The sequence below is a fragment of the Typopeltis vanoorti genome, chromosome 9 (assembly GCF_054136105.1).
Source record: "Typopeltis vanoorti isolate ZY-2024b chromosome 9, IOZ_Tvanoo_1.0, whole genome shotgun sequence".
NCBI classification, from domain to species: Eukaryota; Metazoa; Arthropoda; class Arachnida; order Uropygi; family Thelyphonidae; genus Typopeltis; species Typopeltis vanoorti.
This window is the reverse complement of record NC_143557.1, coordinates 59,685,798-59,705,488: the sequence shown is the minus strand read 5'-3', so window position 1 is coordinate 59,705,488 and position 19,691 is coordinate 59,685,798. Positions and strand designations below refer to the sequence as shown.

The 19,691-nt window shown below is 35.6% G+C and overlaps 1 protein-coding gene across 2 annotated transcripts in view; it reads left to right on the top strand.

Annotated features, from left to right (window-relative positions):
- The window catches only part of fliI (FLII actin remodeling protein), a 437,463-nt gene that overhangs the window by 103,807 nt on the left and 313,965 nt on the right, over positions 1-19,691 (top strand). For both annotated transcript variants that reach the window (XM_090398141.1, XM_090398140.1), the window contains exons 9-10: positions 1,523-1,581; positions 8,659-8,816. In XM_090398141.1, coding sequence (XP_090254267.1) covers positions 1,523-1,581; positions 8,659-8,816 — 217 coding nt within the window. The remainder of the gene's footprint in view (positions 1-1,522; positions 1,582-8,658; positions 8,817-19,691) is intronic.

Below are 19,691 nucleotides of genomic sequence, written 5' to 3'. Positions count from 1 at the left end.
ACTGTGTAACACTGAAAAAGCTATGATATACCCCCCCCTCTTCTAGATCACACTACTTGTATCTCTTTTCCGACAAACATTCATTTCCATAGCCTCACTATTGCTTCCACTGATCTCTGTGATACTCATATCAAAATTACCCAGCTCCCCCTATTGTCTGCGTTTCTTACAATAGGGGGAGCTTAATATAAAGGTCGAAACATCGGAAAATTAAAATAGTTATTTATGACATGGTTGTGAAGTCCACAAAGCTATGATATATTCCCCCCCCCCCTTTCTAGATCACACTACTTGTATCTCTTTTCTGACAAACACTCATTTCCGTAGCATCACTATTGCTTCCACTGATCTCTGTGATACTAATATCAAAATTACCCAGCTCCTATTGTCTGCATTTCTTACAAACATGCACTCCCTCTGTCTCTTACCTTCCACAATTTTAAATGACTGGGGAGCATACTTGTTGCAGTTGTAGCATGTTACAAAATCATGTATTATACTTCACAAAATGTAGTCTTTAAATGGACTAGGCTGGGCAATAACAAATCAGTAAACAAGGTATGGCAACCACCATAATAAAGAAACAGTATAACACACAAAGCTAATTTATTAAAAAAGTACGTTAAGCAAAAACTTCCCAAAACACCACACTCAGTCATTACCATTTGTCTAAAATTTATGCCAAAGTATAATATATTGCCAATAATCAATATTAAGATAGCTTTTTTCTTTATTATATATAAACATCAGTATTATTGGATCTGTATTGCATATTTCATGAGGTGGTGACCAAAGTAGAAAAATGATAATGTTTGTGAAATATTTCTAGCCTTATGTTGCATCATAAATTGATTGCAGCATTCTGCTCTCAAATTGAGAGAACTGATGTAATAAAATACTAGTCACATAAAGATGTTTTTTCTCTTGATTGCTATTGAAGCATTGAAAATAAAATGAATTGTAAATAAAACAATATATAATAATAATTACTTTATTAAAATTTTATGAAATTTATTTATTATTCTTTCAAGATTGATAAAGAACATATGAATATTTGAAATGATATTGAGCCATGCTAAAGGTAGTTAAAATTTTATGAAATTTATTTATTATCCTTTCAAGATTGATAAAGAACGTATGAATATTTGAAATGATATTGAGCCATGCTAAAGGTAGTCAAAAATTTTAACAAAGTTTCCTTCCCCTATAACAGACATCATTTAGAGTAAATTTACTTGCTATAAAAGATAGCATTTAGAGTAAAGTTGCTCACTATATAGCAGTGACCATTATAGTATAATTAACTCATGTTGCAAATGAAGAGAGTGTCTTCGAAAAACCTCCATAACATCAGTGCCGTTTTAAAAGAAATTCATTTTAGAATCTTTCACTCAACAAACTATTATTTTACTTCCTGTGAGTTTGCTGTAGCAAGTGTTTGCCATATAGTTTTTTTATTTACACATTTTAATACATTATTTTCATAAAAATTCAGTTTTAAAATGTTAATTAACTTTTGCAGATCTTTGGAAACATTTAGAAACTTTAAATGTGTCAAGGAATAAACTTACTGCTTTACCTGTAAGTATTTAGTTTATAGCAAAAAATAAAATTATGAATAAAAAAAATTCTGTTATAAACATGATTTTTTGCCTCCTTCCTACCCATCGAATTTATCTTTATAAGAAATGTTTCTGGGAAGGAAAGTAAATTGTACTTTATTATTATTATTATGTGACACCTCCAAGGAGTCCAAAGACTCATCAAGGGAAGATACCTACTCTACAGCTCTCTCCATCTCCACCACTCAATCCACCAACTACAGTGAACCACATCATCTACACCAATGCCATCTACTGCCCACTGCCACTAGTATTTTCACAGACAATCACAAACATTCATTTCCATGCAGAATTGGAACCCACAGAATCTTTTGGCTGGAGAGCAGATACACTAACCACTTGATTAACCAAGCCAGACTTGATAATAAAAAAGTTCAGCTAGCTGTGATGTACTAGTTAAGATATTTCATACACAAACTTGTGTTTTATATTTGGTAAAATAAGAATAAAAATAAGAATATAATTTTTTTGTGAAGTATAACTTACTTTCCTTCCCAGAAAAAAAAAAAAAAGGTGGTGGTGGTGGTGGGGGGGGGGGGGAACCAGAGAAATAGTTTGTTATAAATCAAGGTTCTCTATAGTAAATTCAGGGAAAAAGATTCTCTTCCGTTCCACTCTCCTGATCTTTCACGTCATCTCTTACTTCTGATCTCTTGTTTACATCACACACACACACACACACACACACACTGCACTTCCTTCTAACAACTGTTTCTCCAACGTTCCCCAAGTCACAAACTTGGACACCCAGTTTGTGTCCTAATTTTCCAATCTTTAGTCGATACCAAGGAATCTCTCTGATTTCTGCATTTATATATTCAAAATATTCATTATTCAGACAATTTTAACGTACTGATCTGAAAGTCATTTGGGAAATCGTTTGACTTTGAAGAAAATTAATAGACTGAACACATGTCATTGGTAGTAGAATCATCTTGAATGTGAAAATAGTAGAAAGGAACTACACATTATTATTCCAACACCAAACCAAGATTGTAATTTGGGATGATTACAGAAGGTGCTGGAAATTATTCCCAAAGCATAACGGGAGAAATAAGTCTATTATGGAGATGCTAATTTAAAACTGCAAAAATGGTCTTTAATTTTTTTTTTTATTATTGCTCCCACACATGAAAGGCTATTTGCAAATGTGTTGTTCATTTTGTACCATGAGTGGATTAGATTTTTTTTTCCCTATTTTTATAGATTTTATGCATTTTTTGTATTATTCATTTATTTTTTACATAGTCCAGAAACCCTGCTCTATAGACCAAACATGGAGCTTTTTTTTCAAGTCACTTCAGGCTTCCAACACGTAAGACAGTATATACAGGCATACCTCAATCATACATGTTAGGTTCCAGACCACCATCATATAGTGAATAACTGCATCCCCCCCCCCTCACTTATAGATGCATGTAAGCAGTTTTTAAGCAGTCATGTGCGTTAATGACGTAGATGAAGTATATATTTATGTGAGATATGCAAACAAAAAATTTACTATTATTATTACCCAAAGACCTCATGGAGTCAAAGACTCATCTGGGAGGTCCTTTTATCACACACTGCTCATCATATCGTGCTTTGAACACATTCAAACTCCTTGCAGACACCACACTCTCAGGCAAGGCATTCCAATCATTTACAACTGTGCACAAAAAAAACCTGCCTCTCACTCCCCTACTCACACCCTCTTTATACAGTTTCCAGGGATGGCCTCTGATTCTCTGCCAATCTCCCACTATTTTTTGTAGAACTTCTCCAGCATTGATCCTATAACAACCCCTTACCAACTTGTAGGTCTCTATCATATCTCTCCTCTTCCTCCTGTCTACCAGACTCTGCAAATTACATCTTCTCAATCTTTCCTCATACTCGACATTCCAGAGGTCAGTAACTACCTTAGTCGGTCGCCTTTGGACCCTTTCCAGCATCTCTTCATCCTTCTGAAAACCAGGTGACTAAATCTGGGCACAATAGTCCATGTGTGGCCTAATCGAAGCCTTATACAACGGAACAAGAATCTCCATACTTCTACACTTTAGCGTCCTCCGCATCATTCCCAGAAGCCATTGTGTTGTTTTCACAATTTTGGCAATGTGTCCCCTAAATTTCAGATCCTTATGAACTATCACCCCCAGATCTCTTATTTCTTCCACCTCCAACAATGCATTCTCACCAAGCATAAATTCTGCATCTCATCTTTGTTTTCCAAATTTTAAACCTTACATTTTGCAAGATTGAACTCACATCCCCATTTCTGTGCCCAATCACTCAATTTATTCAAGTCTTCTTGAAAGGCCACAACATCTTCACTACTCTTTATGGTTCATCCCAACTTTGCATCATCTGCAAACAACTGAATATCCCCATCCAAATCTTCACCAATATCATTAATATACAAGTTAAACAGTAATGGTCCTAAAACAGACCCCCTGAGACACTCCACTAGTGACTTTCCTTTTCCTGGAAATCGCTCCTCCCCACATACACAACTTGTTGATACCTATCAGATAGCCAGTCTCCAATCCAATGCACTAATCTAATATCCAACCCCATCTGCTCTAGTTTGACTGTCAACTTATGAGGTACTCTATCAAAAGCCTTTGCGAAATCTAAGTATATTACTGTGTATCCTTCTCCTCTGTCCATGGAAGCAGTCACTTTATTGTAATAAGTAAGTAGATTACTAAAACATGACCTCCCTTTAGCAAATCCATGCTGTCCATCAAAGATAATACCATAGTTGTCAACCCAACTCTGGATCCTAGTTATCACAAGCTTCTCCAACAACTTAACCACAACACCTGACACACAGATAGGCCTATAGTTTGATGCTTGAGTTCGATCACCTCCTTTATGAAGTGGCACAATCTTGCCCTCCTTCCACTCCTTAGGAATTTGACCGAGTGCAAGACTCGTATTAAAAAAAATGTCATGACAGGTGTCAACTCCCTGGCACATTCCTTCAGAATACGTGGTGATATATTATCAAGTCCCACAGCCTTATTAACATCTAGTTTACTCAACTCCCCCCATACACCTCTTGCTCACTTATAGTCAGTCTCTCCTCCCCATCATCAACTGCTCTTAATCTCTCCATGAAGTCACATTCACAAGATTGAAAGACATTTATGAATTGCTCATTAAGTATCTCCATCACACATTCTGCAACAGCTGTCTTTATACCATTTTCTCCTATCAGTGTCATTCTTCCATAATCATTCTTTCTTTTGCTGACTACATATTGAAAGAACTCCTTAGGACTCTTTTTGGCTTCATTAGCTAACCGCTGTTCATACCTCACTTTTGCTACCCTCACCAACCAAGTCACCCTCCTTGTCTGGTCTTTGTAGACCTCATGGAATTGGTTATTTCCACTTCTCTTATGCTACCTCCTCAGTGCCCTTTTTCTCTGTACCGCATGCTTAATCTCTTTATTTATCTATCTCACACCTACCTTATTTAACCTTCTCACTCTTGGAATACATTTAGACAGTGCATCTACTAGATAGTTTTTGAAAATCCCCCATGCTGCATTGATTTCTTTTCCAGCTAACTCCTCATTCCATGCTACACCCACAAACTGTCTCTTGAGCTCTTCATAATCACCCCCCCTCCCATGTAGTTCCACATATACCCTTTTCTCACAGAGGTCCTCACACTGCTGGCAACCACCCAGGTAATCACCTCATGGTCACTCTCACCAATTGGATGATGATTTGACACCTCATTTATAATTACATCCTCTGATGAGATGACCAAATCCAAGACCATCAATCCTTGTGAGCCCTTTGTTACATACTGTCTGAGGTAGTTATCCCTCAAAAACTCAAGAAACTCATTTTCTTTACTTCCAGTTGCTATCTCATCGTTCCAGTCTATATTGGCATAATTAAAATCGCCCATAATGATCACTCTTTTCTTATTTGCTTAGCTAATTTTATCATACATTTCATTATCACTACCATCCACATTACCTGGTCTATAACAACATCCAACCAAGTATTTGATTCCATTCACCTCTATCTCACACCATACTGCCTTAAAACCACTGGCATTATTTCCCTCTTGCATCTCTACTTTGTATGGACATAACGCTTTCTCTATCATCAATAGCGCTCCCAACTCCCTTTTTACCCCCTTCTATTCTCATGAGACATATCATACCCTTCCATCTCTATTCCTGTCAGGATGTGGTCCTCTTCCAACCATGTCTCACTTATTCTGATAATCTTTGGGTGAATAGTTAGTGCAACCATTTCATCTGCCATGTTTCTTATACTTCTAGCATTTGTATACAAACACAACAGCCAGTTCCACTGATACCACTCACTCGATGTGATCTCTCCATGCTCGACTGATGCCATTTACCTTTCTGCTTATTCATTTTAAAACCCTTTTTAATTCCAACTGTTTCCTCTTGATCCCAGGTCATCCCATTCCTTTCCTGTCTACACATGCTTTCACCTCCTCTCGGAGCATTCACCTTTCTCACGCTGTGTACCCCTCTCCACCCTGAGCCTCCCCGTTTTCCTGCTCCTCTTGCACACCCATTTCTCTCATTTTCTGTACTCATACCACTCACTTCTTAATCTCTCCTGTCTTACTCTTCTGCTTTTCCACATCACTTCCCACTTGATCTGATTCATTCCCTCTCATTCTACTCACTTCTCTACCTTCCAGCATCAGTCTCTCCAAACGACTCACACCATAACCACTCAAATGCAGTCCATCGCTCCCATACAGTTCACCTCGTCCTTCAAACTCATTCCACACATTAACAAACTGTACTCACATCTCCTCACACATTTCAGCCAGCACATCATTCATAATCCTTGCTCTCTGCCTCATCTCACTACAGTGATACCTAGGCAACATGCTGACTATCCTTCTTGTCACACTATGCTCTTTTATCCTTCTAAGCAGCCTCCTGATATCCATTCTGAAGTGCTCTTTGTCCACTGTCAAATCATTCGTACCTATTAAAACCATCAACTCCTTTGCTCGCTCCTCTCCTCATATCCAATGCCTCAATCACTCTACTCATTTTACTGCCTAGAAAACATACATTGTGCATCCTATCATCCAGCACACCTTTAATAATGGAGTCACCATACAACACCACTCACTCATCTTTTGTTAACTCTTTCATGCCATCATGATTTGTTTTAATAGTTTTTACCCGAATATTCTTAATTTCATTCCGCATCCATTTCATTTCTTGTCTCGTCCAATCCAATTCAACTTTTGAATCTCGCGTCACATTCTCTCTATCATTCAATCTTTCTAATTTTCTAACTCTCGATCCCCTCTTCTCACTTTCACTCTCATTCATCCCTCTGTGTTTCCGTACTTTCGGTCCAACTTTCGCTATCATTCATTCTTTCGATTTTTTTCACTTTCGATTTCTGCTTCATGCCATTTCCAGTTTCATTCGTTTTCTCAATTTCATTTCCTTCCACCACTCTCGCTTCACTTTTGTCCTTTTTAACATCCGTTACGGATTTTAAATCACTCGTTTTCTTTTTTTACTGATTTTTTAACATTCTTTCGCCTCTTTTGAACATGCTCTCATTTTTCCTGCAACATTCTTGCTAGTAACACTTTCTGTCATCAATTTCATATTAGCATTCATCAATTCCTCTTTCAGGTCACATTTCGCACACACCCTCCTTCCATCCGCCCTAAACATCCATAAATCATTTATGTAATCGAAAGAATACATATAGCACATCTCACGCTTAACGAAACGACTGAAGTCTAAATTAAAGTCATGGAATGACAAACCTGCCATGTTTTCTCTGCCGGTTACTACTCTAAGGTCTAATAATAACGAATTCGTAATTAAGTTTAGGCAAAAGAAAATCCCCCACACTAATAATACTGGTAGCCCACAACTTTTACAGCAGCTCTTAATCAAACAAATACTCATATATACTTAATTATTGCAAGAATAACTTATCTCAATCCAGAGCTCTTCTTACACACGTCAGCCACGCTTGACTGACAAAGCAAATTTTCTCAAATGAAAAAGTTATTCTGAATAACATGATTTAAGGAAACATGCCAACCAGCTGATCCATCAGTCTACACCATGAAAAGTTTTTCCATTTTGTCAATAAGATTGTCATGTTTACTGATAACCATAATATTAACTGTTGTAGCACTTCTCACCACACTTGGAACTTTATGTTTGTTTTTAACAACTATAACAATAACAGTAGTGCAAGGTAAACCTAGCCTGCAGACTCTCAAGGATTGATACACCATCTTTACTACATGTAACAATTTTAATTTCAGTTTGTAATAGGTTTATGAATCTTCTTCTTTGAAGTTTTCACTGGAAGCAACAGCATCCTTAGTTTGAATTTTATCTGCCATTATTAACAACAATAAAAGGAAATAATAGTTATAAATAATTTATAATTCATAGCAAAAAAACAAAACATAAAGAGAGAGAGATGTAGTGAGCAATTGATGTTAATAAACTGAGTTCACAAATAATGTGCCTCTGTTGATTCACATTAGTGTCATGTTTCTAAAACTTTCATGAGCAAATGCAGCATTGTATAAATGGGTTTTTGCCATAATTGAAAAGCTTCATATGAGCGGATCATTGTAAAGCAGAGCATCGTATTACAGTGAACTCTAACAGAGTCTACAAAACATCATTATAGCAAACCATTATTGCAAACTCACTTACTTTAACAAGCTATTAAAAAAGTACTGATTAACCTCCCTACCAGCTGAGTAGATGAAATAGTGAGACCAAATTGCATTTTATCCCTTTTATTCAATAGGTGTTACAGAATCGTATTCTGTAACACCTACAGAATTAGCTTGACATCTATAGATGTCATGGCCAGTTGGTGGGGAATTAAAGCCCATCGTTACAGCACCATTCTAAAGACAGTTTATTATGTTAGCTAACTGTTATAGTCTGCCATATGAATGTTGACTGTACTCACTTTTTTTCATGAATATCAGTTGTTTTCATGACAGTTTGTTATGCAGTTTTTCTTTTTTTTGACAGGCTTCACTCTGCAAATTAACCAACCTTAGAAGACTCTATATCAATGATAATCAGTTTGATTTTGAAGGCATTCCTTCAGGTATAGGAAAATTGCATAGCCTGGAAGTATTTATGGCAGCAAATAATAATTTGGAAATGATTCCAGAAGGTGTTGTTAGGTAACATATTTCTTATATATATATATATATATGTGTGTGTGTGTGTGTGTGTTATATATTTATAGAAGTAAGTCTGTATATGGCTGATGTCCTTTGGTAACCTTAATTGTTTTTATTAATGCTATTATTTTTTATTATTATAGTAGCAGGCCTGTTTTATTTCAGAGAAATATTTTAGCATATTATGAAAAAAAAAGTTGCTTTTATACTAGATAATAAATGGCTATATTTTTTAAGGTGCCACTGAAATTTCAGTGCCATTTTCTTTTCATGACCTTGAGATGCTTAAAAAATGTAGTAAAAAGAAAGGAACAAGAATTTCATTGCATAGGCTTCTGTGGAGATAAGGCATTCTAGAAATATTTTATCCAGTATTAAACCACAAACAGAGATGTCAAATAGAAACTCTTTTTTTTTTTTTTATTTTGACTGGTTTCATGAAATACTTTGTTTCACTTCATCAGGAAATAACATGAAAAAAAAAAAAACAGGCATCTATAAGATCAGTTGTAATTGTGGCCTACACTACATTGGACAGACAAGTAGATCTGAAGAGATATGCTGATCGGAATACTTCAAGGACATTAATAATGAAAGATTGCCCAAACCAGGACATACAGTAGCCCTTGCTCCCCCTTATCTGTGGGTTTCACTTTTTGCAGTTTCAGTTGCCTGCGGTCAACCCTGATCCGAAAATATTAAATGGAAAATTCCAGAAATAAACAAACACCATTTTGAGGAATGTAATGAAATCTCACACCATCCCACCCAGGACATGAATCATCCCTTTGTCCAGTGTATCCATGCTGTACTATATACACTGTGTATCCACGCTGTACTCTATACACTATGCACCCATTAGTCACATAGTAGCCCATCTCAGTTATCAGATCGTCTGTCCTGGTATCGGAGTGCTTACGTTCAAGTAATCCTTATTTATGTAATAATAACCTCAAAGCACAAGAGTAATCATGCTGGCAATTCCGATATGCCAAAAAGAAGCTGTAAAGTGCTTCCTTTAAGTGAAAAGGTGAAAGTTCTTGAATTCATAAGTAAGAAAGGGGAAAAAAAATGTATACTGAGGTTGCTAAGATTCCATGCACATTCAGAAAACTTTTATTACAGTATACTGTTATAAAATTGTTCTATTTTACTATTAGTTATTGTTGTTAATCTCTCACTGTGCCTAATTTATAAATTAAACTTTATCATAGGTATGTATGTATATGTAGAGTTCAGTACTATCTGTGGTTTCAACACTAAGGGTTTTGAAAATGTATCCCCTATGGATAAGGAGGGGGGGGGGAATTACTGTAGAATGGCAACAAACTAAAATGCTTTGCATAGATTACCATTTTTACTCAGGAGCATTCACAGAATTGGCTGAAATGATGTAGCATCCTTTACAGTGCAACAGAAAACAAGGGATGATTTTACATCAAGTCTGGTCCTCATTAATCCATTATAACATCCGCTTTCCAAAATGCTTTCCATTGTTTAAATGTGTTCAAATATTTTTCACTACAGATGTTAACTGTTATTACTTGCTTTCTAGATTTTTAGTTTATTCATGTTATTTCCTGGAAAAGTGAAACAAAGTATTTTACAAAACTAGTAAAAAAAAAAAAAAAAAGAAATATTTTCTATTTGACATTTTTGTTTATGGTTTAATACTAGAAGGACAAGAATTACTTTAGTCTTGCCCTTTTTTATAGTTTTCATTAAAAAGATATAGGCATTAAATTATCAAATTTTGTTAAAGTAAGCAGCATTATTTATTATATATTTAGGCCATCCCCAGTGCAAAAACACAATAGAATCAGACTATATAACATCTTCTCTAAACTAACTTTATTATATGCATGTGAAACATGGACCATAAAAGAGAAGAATGAAAAACAGATTCAAACAGCAGAAATGAAATTTCTCAGAAAAATAGCAGGATATACCAAGTCAGACCATAAAACAAATTATTATTATTATTACATGATACCTCTAGGGAGTCCAAAGACTCATCGAGAGAGGACTCTACAGCTCTGTGTCTCCACCACTCAATCCACCAGCTACAACAAACTGCAAATACATCAATGCCATCTACTTCCTACCACCACCACTACTAGTATTTTCACATAGAATCACAAACATCCATGTCCACAGCAGGTTCAAAACCGCAGCCTTTTAGCGAGAGCAGATATACTAACCACTGGGCTAACCAGGCCAGCAGAAATGAGGAAATTTTACAGTCTCTGATTATAAAATCAATTAACTACTATATAAGTAAATACAATCAGCACATCTAAGTTCAGTGGACAGTAGCAGACTGCCAAAAGTACTATACAGATATAAAATAAATGAAAAAAGAAGAATTGGAAGATGAAGGAAGTGATGGCATGAGTCCAGAATAGGGTACTTGGCCTATCCATGATAAGAACAAGAAGATATATATTTAATAAATTTTTATGATTAGTTGAACCAACAGAACACACAAATAGAGTAATCCATTCTATTTATTGTTAAAAAGCACAACTAGTTTTGTCCTGCTCTTGATGACTTTATCTGGTGTACAAAAAACAGAAGAAGCACTTCATACATATATATACAAGTATGAAAAAGCCCTCAATTTGCTGTGTGACATTGCCAAAGTTAGCAGTAATTTAAGAAATAATTTAAAAAAGCCATACTAATTGCAGTGAGCGAACTAAAAAAAGTATTCAGTGAAAGGAAAAATGAAACAAAAGTATCAAAAAAATTACAGTCTACTACAATCAAACAGGAATAGGCTAACTTAGCTCAACCTACTCACAAGTCATTAAAAACAATCATAATCATAAACAATCTGGCCTGGCCTGGTTGGCCGAGTGGTTAGTGTATCCACTCTCCAGCCAAAATGTTGCAGGTTCGAATCCCACCGTGGGCATGGATGTTTGTGATTGTCTGTGGAAATACTAGTGGTGGTGGTAGGCAGTATCTGGTCTGGCCTGGTTGGCCGAGTGGTTAGCATATCCGCTCTCCAGTCAAAAGGCTGTGGGTTCGAATCCTGCCATGAGCATGGATGTTTGTGATTGTCTGTGGAAATACTAGTTGTGGTGGTAGGCGGTAGATTGCGTTGATGTAGTTGCAGTAGTTGATGAAGAGTTGTAGAGAAGGTGCCCTCCTTCAATGAGTCTTTGGACTCCCTGGAGTGTTACTTAATAATAATAATAATAATAATAATAATAATAGTGAAACTAATAGCTCAGTTAAACAGCAAAGAAACCAAAAATATCATAAAAGAAAAAATAGACCCATGAAAAATCAAAATCAGAATCACAAAAATGAAAAGCATTAATAACAGAGAAGTCTTAATTGAATTCAAAGAGACCGACATAGACTTGCTATGTAACAAAATCTCTAAAGAATACAAAGACACATTAGTAGCAAATCCCATTGAGAAACATCTTCCAAGGTTAATTATATATATGATATTCCCAGCGAAATCATTATGAACATTGCAATTGATTCACTCCACATGCAAAATGAAGAACTCTTCAGTGGCGATACAAGAGATGACACAGAAATTCATCATGACAAATAAAAAAATGAACAAGAGAAACTTATTGAAATCAATCCAATGGTGTGGACTAAATTGCTGTAAACCAATGTTAAAATGCTGTAGAGAATTTGCCATTGTGTAAGAGCATTCTGAGGTGCTTTAACTGCAATAAGCTCTACCATCATACATGAGACTGTAGGAGACAAACCACCTGTCTGTTCTTCTCTAAGGAATGCAAATTCAGCGAGTGCCTGTGATGAGTCCAAGATGAACTGTATAAATTGCCAAAATCAAAAATGACTGCAAACACGTGGCACTTTTCATAGAGTACGAAAAGCAATAATAAAGTTAGCAGAAACAACCCTACTTCCCTGGCCTGCCTTCAAATAAATCTTCAACACTCTAAGGCTGTAAATAATATATCAGAACTCATAAATAGAAAAAATATAGGACTAGCATTAATACACAAACCTTACAACATCAACAACAAAATATGTGGCTTTCCAACTAATAATAAAATATTTTCCAAATGATCAGAAAGAAAGACAGCTGCAATACTCATGGTCATCCCTGAAAACAAGGCAGTATTAATTTCTCAGTACAGCAACAAGGACTTGGTACTTATTGAAATTACATACTGTAGAATCAAAACCTTTACTGCGAGTACGTATCGAGACTATCATAGTGACATAAAATAGACTTGGAAAAAATGGGCAACATCGTGGATTTTACTATCAATCATGCCCTAATTCTTTGTATGGATAGTAACGGGCATTCAGTTTTATGATTTAATGAGAGCACAAACAATAGAGGTAAAAATCTGCAAGAGTTTTTAGCATCAGATTCCCTACACATACTAAACAATGACTGTAATATCCTATCATTTGAAAATATCAGAGGAAGCAGCTTCATTGATCTGACAGTAGCAAATGACACTACTTTATCTGAGGTTTCTGAATAGAGATATGAGAAAGAGGAAAGCTGTTCTGATCATCATGTGTTAAGTTTCATCATCAGTAACAAAAATTTAAACAGAATACACAAGACAAACCATCTCATTAACATTAAGTATTTCATCAACAAAACCAATCTAGACATATTTGTAAAAGCATTAAAAACAGAATTTGCATGCTTAATCTCAGAGCATGACTTTAATGGGATCAGCGAACAACAGCTCTGCTTAGGCAAGAACCTAGCTATCTGGACATCTGCACAAGCCAATATAGACTTCCTTGCTTCTGCACTTTCATCAAGTCTGAAAAAATCCAGTGACCAAATACTCAGAACAACCAAGAATCTAGACATCGATGGAAGAAAATCAGTACCTTGGTGGAATGACAAACTAACAGTCCTAAGAGAATGTGTATACACACTCAGATGATTATCAAAGAACATACAATAATCCAGATTTAGGACAGAGTAGAAAACAGAACTACTATAAAGCCAAATACAGCTATCAGTCCAAAATTACAAATGTGAAAACAGAATCATGGAAAAAACTCTGTACTGTTTCAACCATATCGAATTCCTGAAACTTTATAAATTAGCAGCAAGCAAGAATAAGGGAAAACCAATAGTATCAACTATTAAGAAAACTGATGGCTCTTACATTAAAAACTTAGCAGAAACTGCACATAGTTATGATAATAAACAAGTTTATTTCTGATGACAACGAATCAACAGATGACGAAATCCACAAAACTTAAGACAAAGATTGGAAACAGACATAGACACTCCTAATGATGATTTATTTACAACTAATGAAATTGAGTCAGTATTAAGATCATTGGATCCAAGATAAACTCCTGGAGAGGACAGAATAATGCAATATATTCCTAAGAGGGTTTATTGAATTCTCCGAATTCATAACAGCAGTTTACAACGAACGCTAAAAAGAGGGCAGTTTCCTTTATTATGGAGATGCTCCAAATTATACCCATAATCAAACCAGGAAAAGATACATCTGATGAAATTAGGAAATGCAGGCTAATCAATCTTAGAAATGTTGCAGGTAAGGTACTAGAAAAACTTCTGATAAACCAAATAATGTGCTTTGTCTACTCAATAGACCTGTTTATGCAGCAATCAGTATGCATTTTTGACCTCAAGAAGCACAATAGATGCAATCATGGAGGTTAAAGAGTTTACAGAAGACAGTCTACAGCAGAAAAAAGATGTACTACTGATCTCACTCAATGTACAAGGAGCCTGCAATGCTGCATGGAGGCCAGCCTTAATAATCAATTAAGAGATTCCAAATGTCGAAAAACCTACTGTACTTTATAAAAATTTATTTTACAGACAGAAAAGCAACCATGACATTAAAAACTACAGCTGTAACAAAAGAAATGAAACAAGGCTGTCTGCAAGGTTCCTGCTGTGGACCAGGTTTCTGGAACATCCAGTACGACTTGCTATTAAGTCTTCCTTTTAATACTGAAATAAAATAAAATAAAATTGATGATGCGATGATAATGATTCATACAGTTAGAAGTAACGGCCGATGAAGAACTATTTAAAATTGCAGAATGGGCACATATTAAAGTTACCTTCAATAGCACAAAGTCTAAAGTGCTCCACATCTCACATAAAAAATCAAAACAATCTGTAGCAGTCTTCTTGAACGGGGAAGTTCTCGAGGTAGCCAGTGTGTTAAAATACCTAGGGGTAAGAATAGATGAAAAATTTACCTTCAACAAGTATATGTTGCCAAAAAAACCTTACAAATAGTAAACCTTCTAGCTAAGTCGGCAAGAATAAAGTGAGAATTAGGCCAATGAGCACTGAAAACAATATATATATACTGGAGCTATACTACCATTGATATCTTATGTTGTACCTACCAGGAAACATGCCTTAAAATCAAAGAAAAACCAACAAAAGCTAAACAGAGTTCAACGCCTTATAGCCATACGAATAATTAAAAGGATACAGGACAATATCTTTCAAGGCAGCTTGCGCTATTTCATCCAACACTGATCTACCTGAAAATGCAAGAATTCTTTTCTATATATGAAGTCACTTCCAGAAAAATATATAACAGAAATTCCAACATTAATCCAAATTGCTATGAATGTCTGCTTCACTACAGTAGATGACCTCACCCAGCAAAGAAAACGTATATTAAGGAGAAGGAAAGCTCTGAAGTGACTTTTTCTATATATACACTGACAGAAGCAAAACCAAAGGGAACATCAGTTCTTTCATTGCATGTTACTGACAATCCATTATACAAGAATGCTACTCTAGACTGCATCCCCTCTGTTCCAACAATCAAGCAGAATAACTTGCTATAGTTCATTCACTTACATATCTCTGGGAATTAGAACTCAACACTTCTCATCAAAAGACAGCAACAATTTATTGTGACAGTAGAAGCACGATAGACAGCATAAAAAACTAGAACAACCATAGAGCATTAATAGGACAGATGAAATCTGGTTTGGAATCACAGCCTAGAGCATAGGTTCACAAACTTTTTCAGGCCACCGCCCACTTTGCAAGACATAAATTTTGTAACCCCCCCCCCATTATATAAATTATATAAAATTGGGTTTATTTTTGTACATATCAATTAGAAAAGTGGTTTTATATATTTTATATATATTTTGAAATGAAATATAATGAATATATTTGCTGCTGTAAACATAACCTATTATACAACATATATACATGCTCTATTTTCTCATTGACGTAGAAAATTGACATCTATTTCTATCTGACATGGTAAATTTTCAAATGATTAAATAATTGAAATAGAAAATTGATAAAAAAATTGATCATGTAAGATGGGCATAAGATGAATTAAAATGCAATATTTAAATTTTAAATGATTATCTAATCGCAAAATCACGAAAATAATTAATTTTTAAATATATATTATTAATTTCTTCTATAAGAGCCACCGACCCCTAGACTGCCTGAACACCTCCAAATGCTTCTGATCCCACTATAGCGCCCCCTAGAAGGCTTCACCGCTCACTGGGGGACGGTACGTCCCACTTTGTGAACCTATGGTCTAGAGGGATGGAAAATCAAGTTCTGCTGGGTAAATAATGTGGCTAAAGAAGTGGCTATAAATGAACAACTAGAAACAAGTTACGTTTCAAAAGTACTCGAAAACTGCTATAAAAACATTTACAGAAGAAAAAAAGCCTAAATTTCTGGGAAGAAGAATGGAAAATGTCAACAACAAAAGAATTCTTGCCAAGAAGCAGACTCTGGCTGAAAAAACACTCCATCTCTCCAGGTTTAACCACATTATTAACAGGACATGAAAAATTAAGACACTACCGAAACTTGGAATCCCTATCATGCATTTGTTGGCCACATCTCTTCAACAGACTGTCAATCACATACTTGACAACTGTCAGCTAATGGACTCCATCCATATGCCCCTAATACAACACATCATCACTTCTGAGAACATGTGGATAGTGTCAAAACAGAGACTTTTTTAAAAGTGTTACTCAAAATTAATTAATTTTGTCAATGAGATCAACTTCCAGTTGTTGATGTAACATAAATTATTGATATTGTGTGAATTATATAGTGTAAATATATGTATATATAAATATAAAAATGGATGTATAGATCTAAATACGTACATATAGATATAAAAATATAAATGTAAATATCAATATTGATACAAAAATATAAATATAAATGCTAATCAGTACTTGGACACTACATGTAATATTTGCATTGTATGCAATGGGGCTATGTAGGAAATACGATGGTGGTTCCATAAGTTTCCAGCCTGACTAACTTTTAGAGGTGATAGAAAGAAAAAAATATAAATATAAATGTTAATCAGTACTTGGATGCTACATGTAATATATGCATTGTATGCAATGGGGCCATGTAGGAAATACGATAATGGTTCCATAAGTTTCCGGCCTGCCTAACTTTTAGAGGTGATAGAAAGAAAACAACTGTCTCACTTTTCAACATAATTTCCCTTTACTTAAGAATACTTTTCATATCTTTGAATTAACATTTTTATGCCCTTGAAAAAATAGTCTGCACTTTTGTCTGCAAAATGGCCTAAAACTGCATCTTTCACCTCATTGCCATCTGCAAATTTTCTCTTCGAAGGTCGTTCATCAGTTTCGAGAAGAGGTCACCGAGTCCTAGATCTGGGCAATTTCCTGGATGCCACAGTCCTTCACTGCAGCCTTCGCAACAATAGCCATATTAACTGGAGCATTGTCATGAGACAGGCAAACACTATGACTCAGCATTCCTTGTCTCTTCTCCTTTATGGTGTCACACAGTTTGTGCAGGAGTGAAGCATAATATTCTGTATTCATGGTGGTATTCCTTTCCTTGAAGTCGATCAAGAGAATTCCCCAGCAATCCCAAAATATTGTTACCATGATCTTCTTGGTAGACTGAGTGACCTTGGCTTTTCTCAGTGGTGCTTTGTCTGGTTTGCGCCGCTCCATGGATTTTCTTTTGGAAAGAGGATCATAATAAATAACTAAATAACTATGGTTTCATCCCCGGTGACAATGGATTTCAGTACTTTTCTCTGATTCCCTTGGCATAGCTCTAAATATTTATGGGAACAGGTCACACAAAGCTCCTTCTGAATTGAAGAGAGAATTTGGAGCACCTACCTTGCACCGAACTTTGTCATGTGAAGCTTCTTGTGAATAATGCAAAAGACAGTTGTTATAGAAAGCCATAACCTTGCTGAGATTTCCTTGAACTTCAGCCATCTGTCCTTGAGCAGTTCCTCTTCAACAAGAGAGACATTTTCCTCAATCATCACTTGCACAGGCCGATCATCATGAGGATCATCTTTGATGCTTTCTTTTCCTAGCCAAAACTGTTTAGCTCACTCCTTCATGGTGGAATACGAAAGAGAAGCTTCCCCATAAACACCATCCAATCGTTGTTCGATAGCACTTGGAGAAAGCTCGTCTTTGGTGAAAAACTTGATCACAGCACAGTACTATTTTTAACATTATAGCCACTTAGCATGCCACATGTTAGTCAAACAAGTGCCTCCAACTGAATAATGCTGGTAAAGAGTTGAAACTGGTACACTTAGCTCCCCATAGATGGTGCTAGCTGTCGAACATGGCTTTTTAAAATTAGCTTGAATTTTGTGTGTCAGGCCAGAAACTTTTATAGCCTACCTCGTAAATTACCTCCTGTTAGGGTTATTATTGGGAGGAAAATGCAAAACACAGAGAGAGAGAGAGTAAACTACCATTTATCTGACTCCAAAACAGTAGTCCTTGAAGGTTTCAATCAGTAAGTTGGCTGAAGTCAGCTTTGTGTAGGCTATATTTTTTTAAAGTATACAAGATGCACATATTTATTATTCATTCTTAACTAATGAAATTGCACTGCACTTGTGATCCATGATGCACAGATCACAAATGCAGTGCAATTTTTTTTATGCATATAAGTAGATCTACATTATACGATGCATGCTTTCAAAATGAGAGCCAATGAAAAAGATGGTTTATACTTATTCCTATAGTTTACTATTTTTGCATACTGCATGTGTTTTTCAGGCCGATTTGTCTGTTTTGTCGGCCCTGCCACCTTCATATGAGATTGTCTAGCTTGATTAGCTTCTCCTCAGATGAAAAGTTCTGATAAAGGTTTTTTATGTCCTGCATGGGTTTTGAACCCAGGTTTTTCCAGCCAGACAGCATTATTGAAACTGAATGAGTTATGGAGTTATGTGGACATATGTTAAACTGTAATATAACATGAAATGGATAATATAATAGAAAAAAAAAATTATAACATTATCCCTATAAAAAAAAATCAACTTAAATTCAGCACTTTTCTTTAGAATGGCATCCTAATAGATGTAATTCCGAAGAAAAAAGTTAATATAAAATAAAGTTTTTCCAATTTTTTTAAAGTTGATACATGCCACAACTATATAGCAGTAACTGTCTGCACGGTTACCTAGTGGCTATGCGCTTCGCAACCATATGCCTGTGGAAGGATTGTCCTAGGTTCGATTCCTGTTGACAGCTTGAGGAGCTTAAGGATCTTTCTCAACCATAGCCAAGTTAGCCAATCTTGGGTGTGAACAGCAGGGTTTTTCCCTCAGTTTATCTGGGGGTTTTCATCCCACAAGCAGGCAAACTGGCCCCATGAACACACAGGTTACAGTCATAGGATATAGTATTTAATCTCTCTTTAGGAGGGCTCAACCAAAGGGGCGGTTGAGGAATGGGGGAACTGCATATGAATAAATTAAAAATAGCAGTAACTGTGATTTGGAGTTACTTAGCTATGCAATATTATTGTTTGTTCTTCTTTTCATTAATTTTCCACTGTATAGCGCAGACACTCTTGTTTGATGTTAG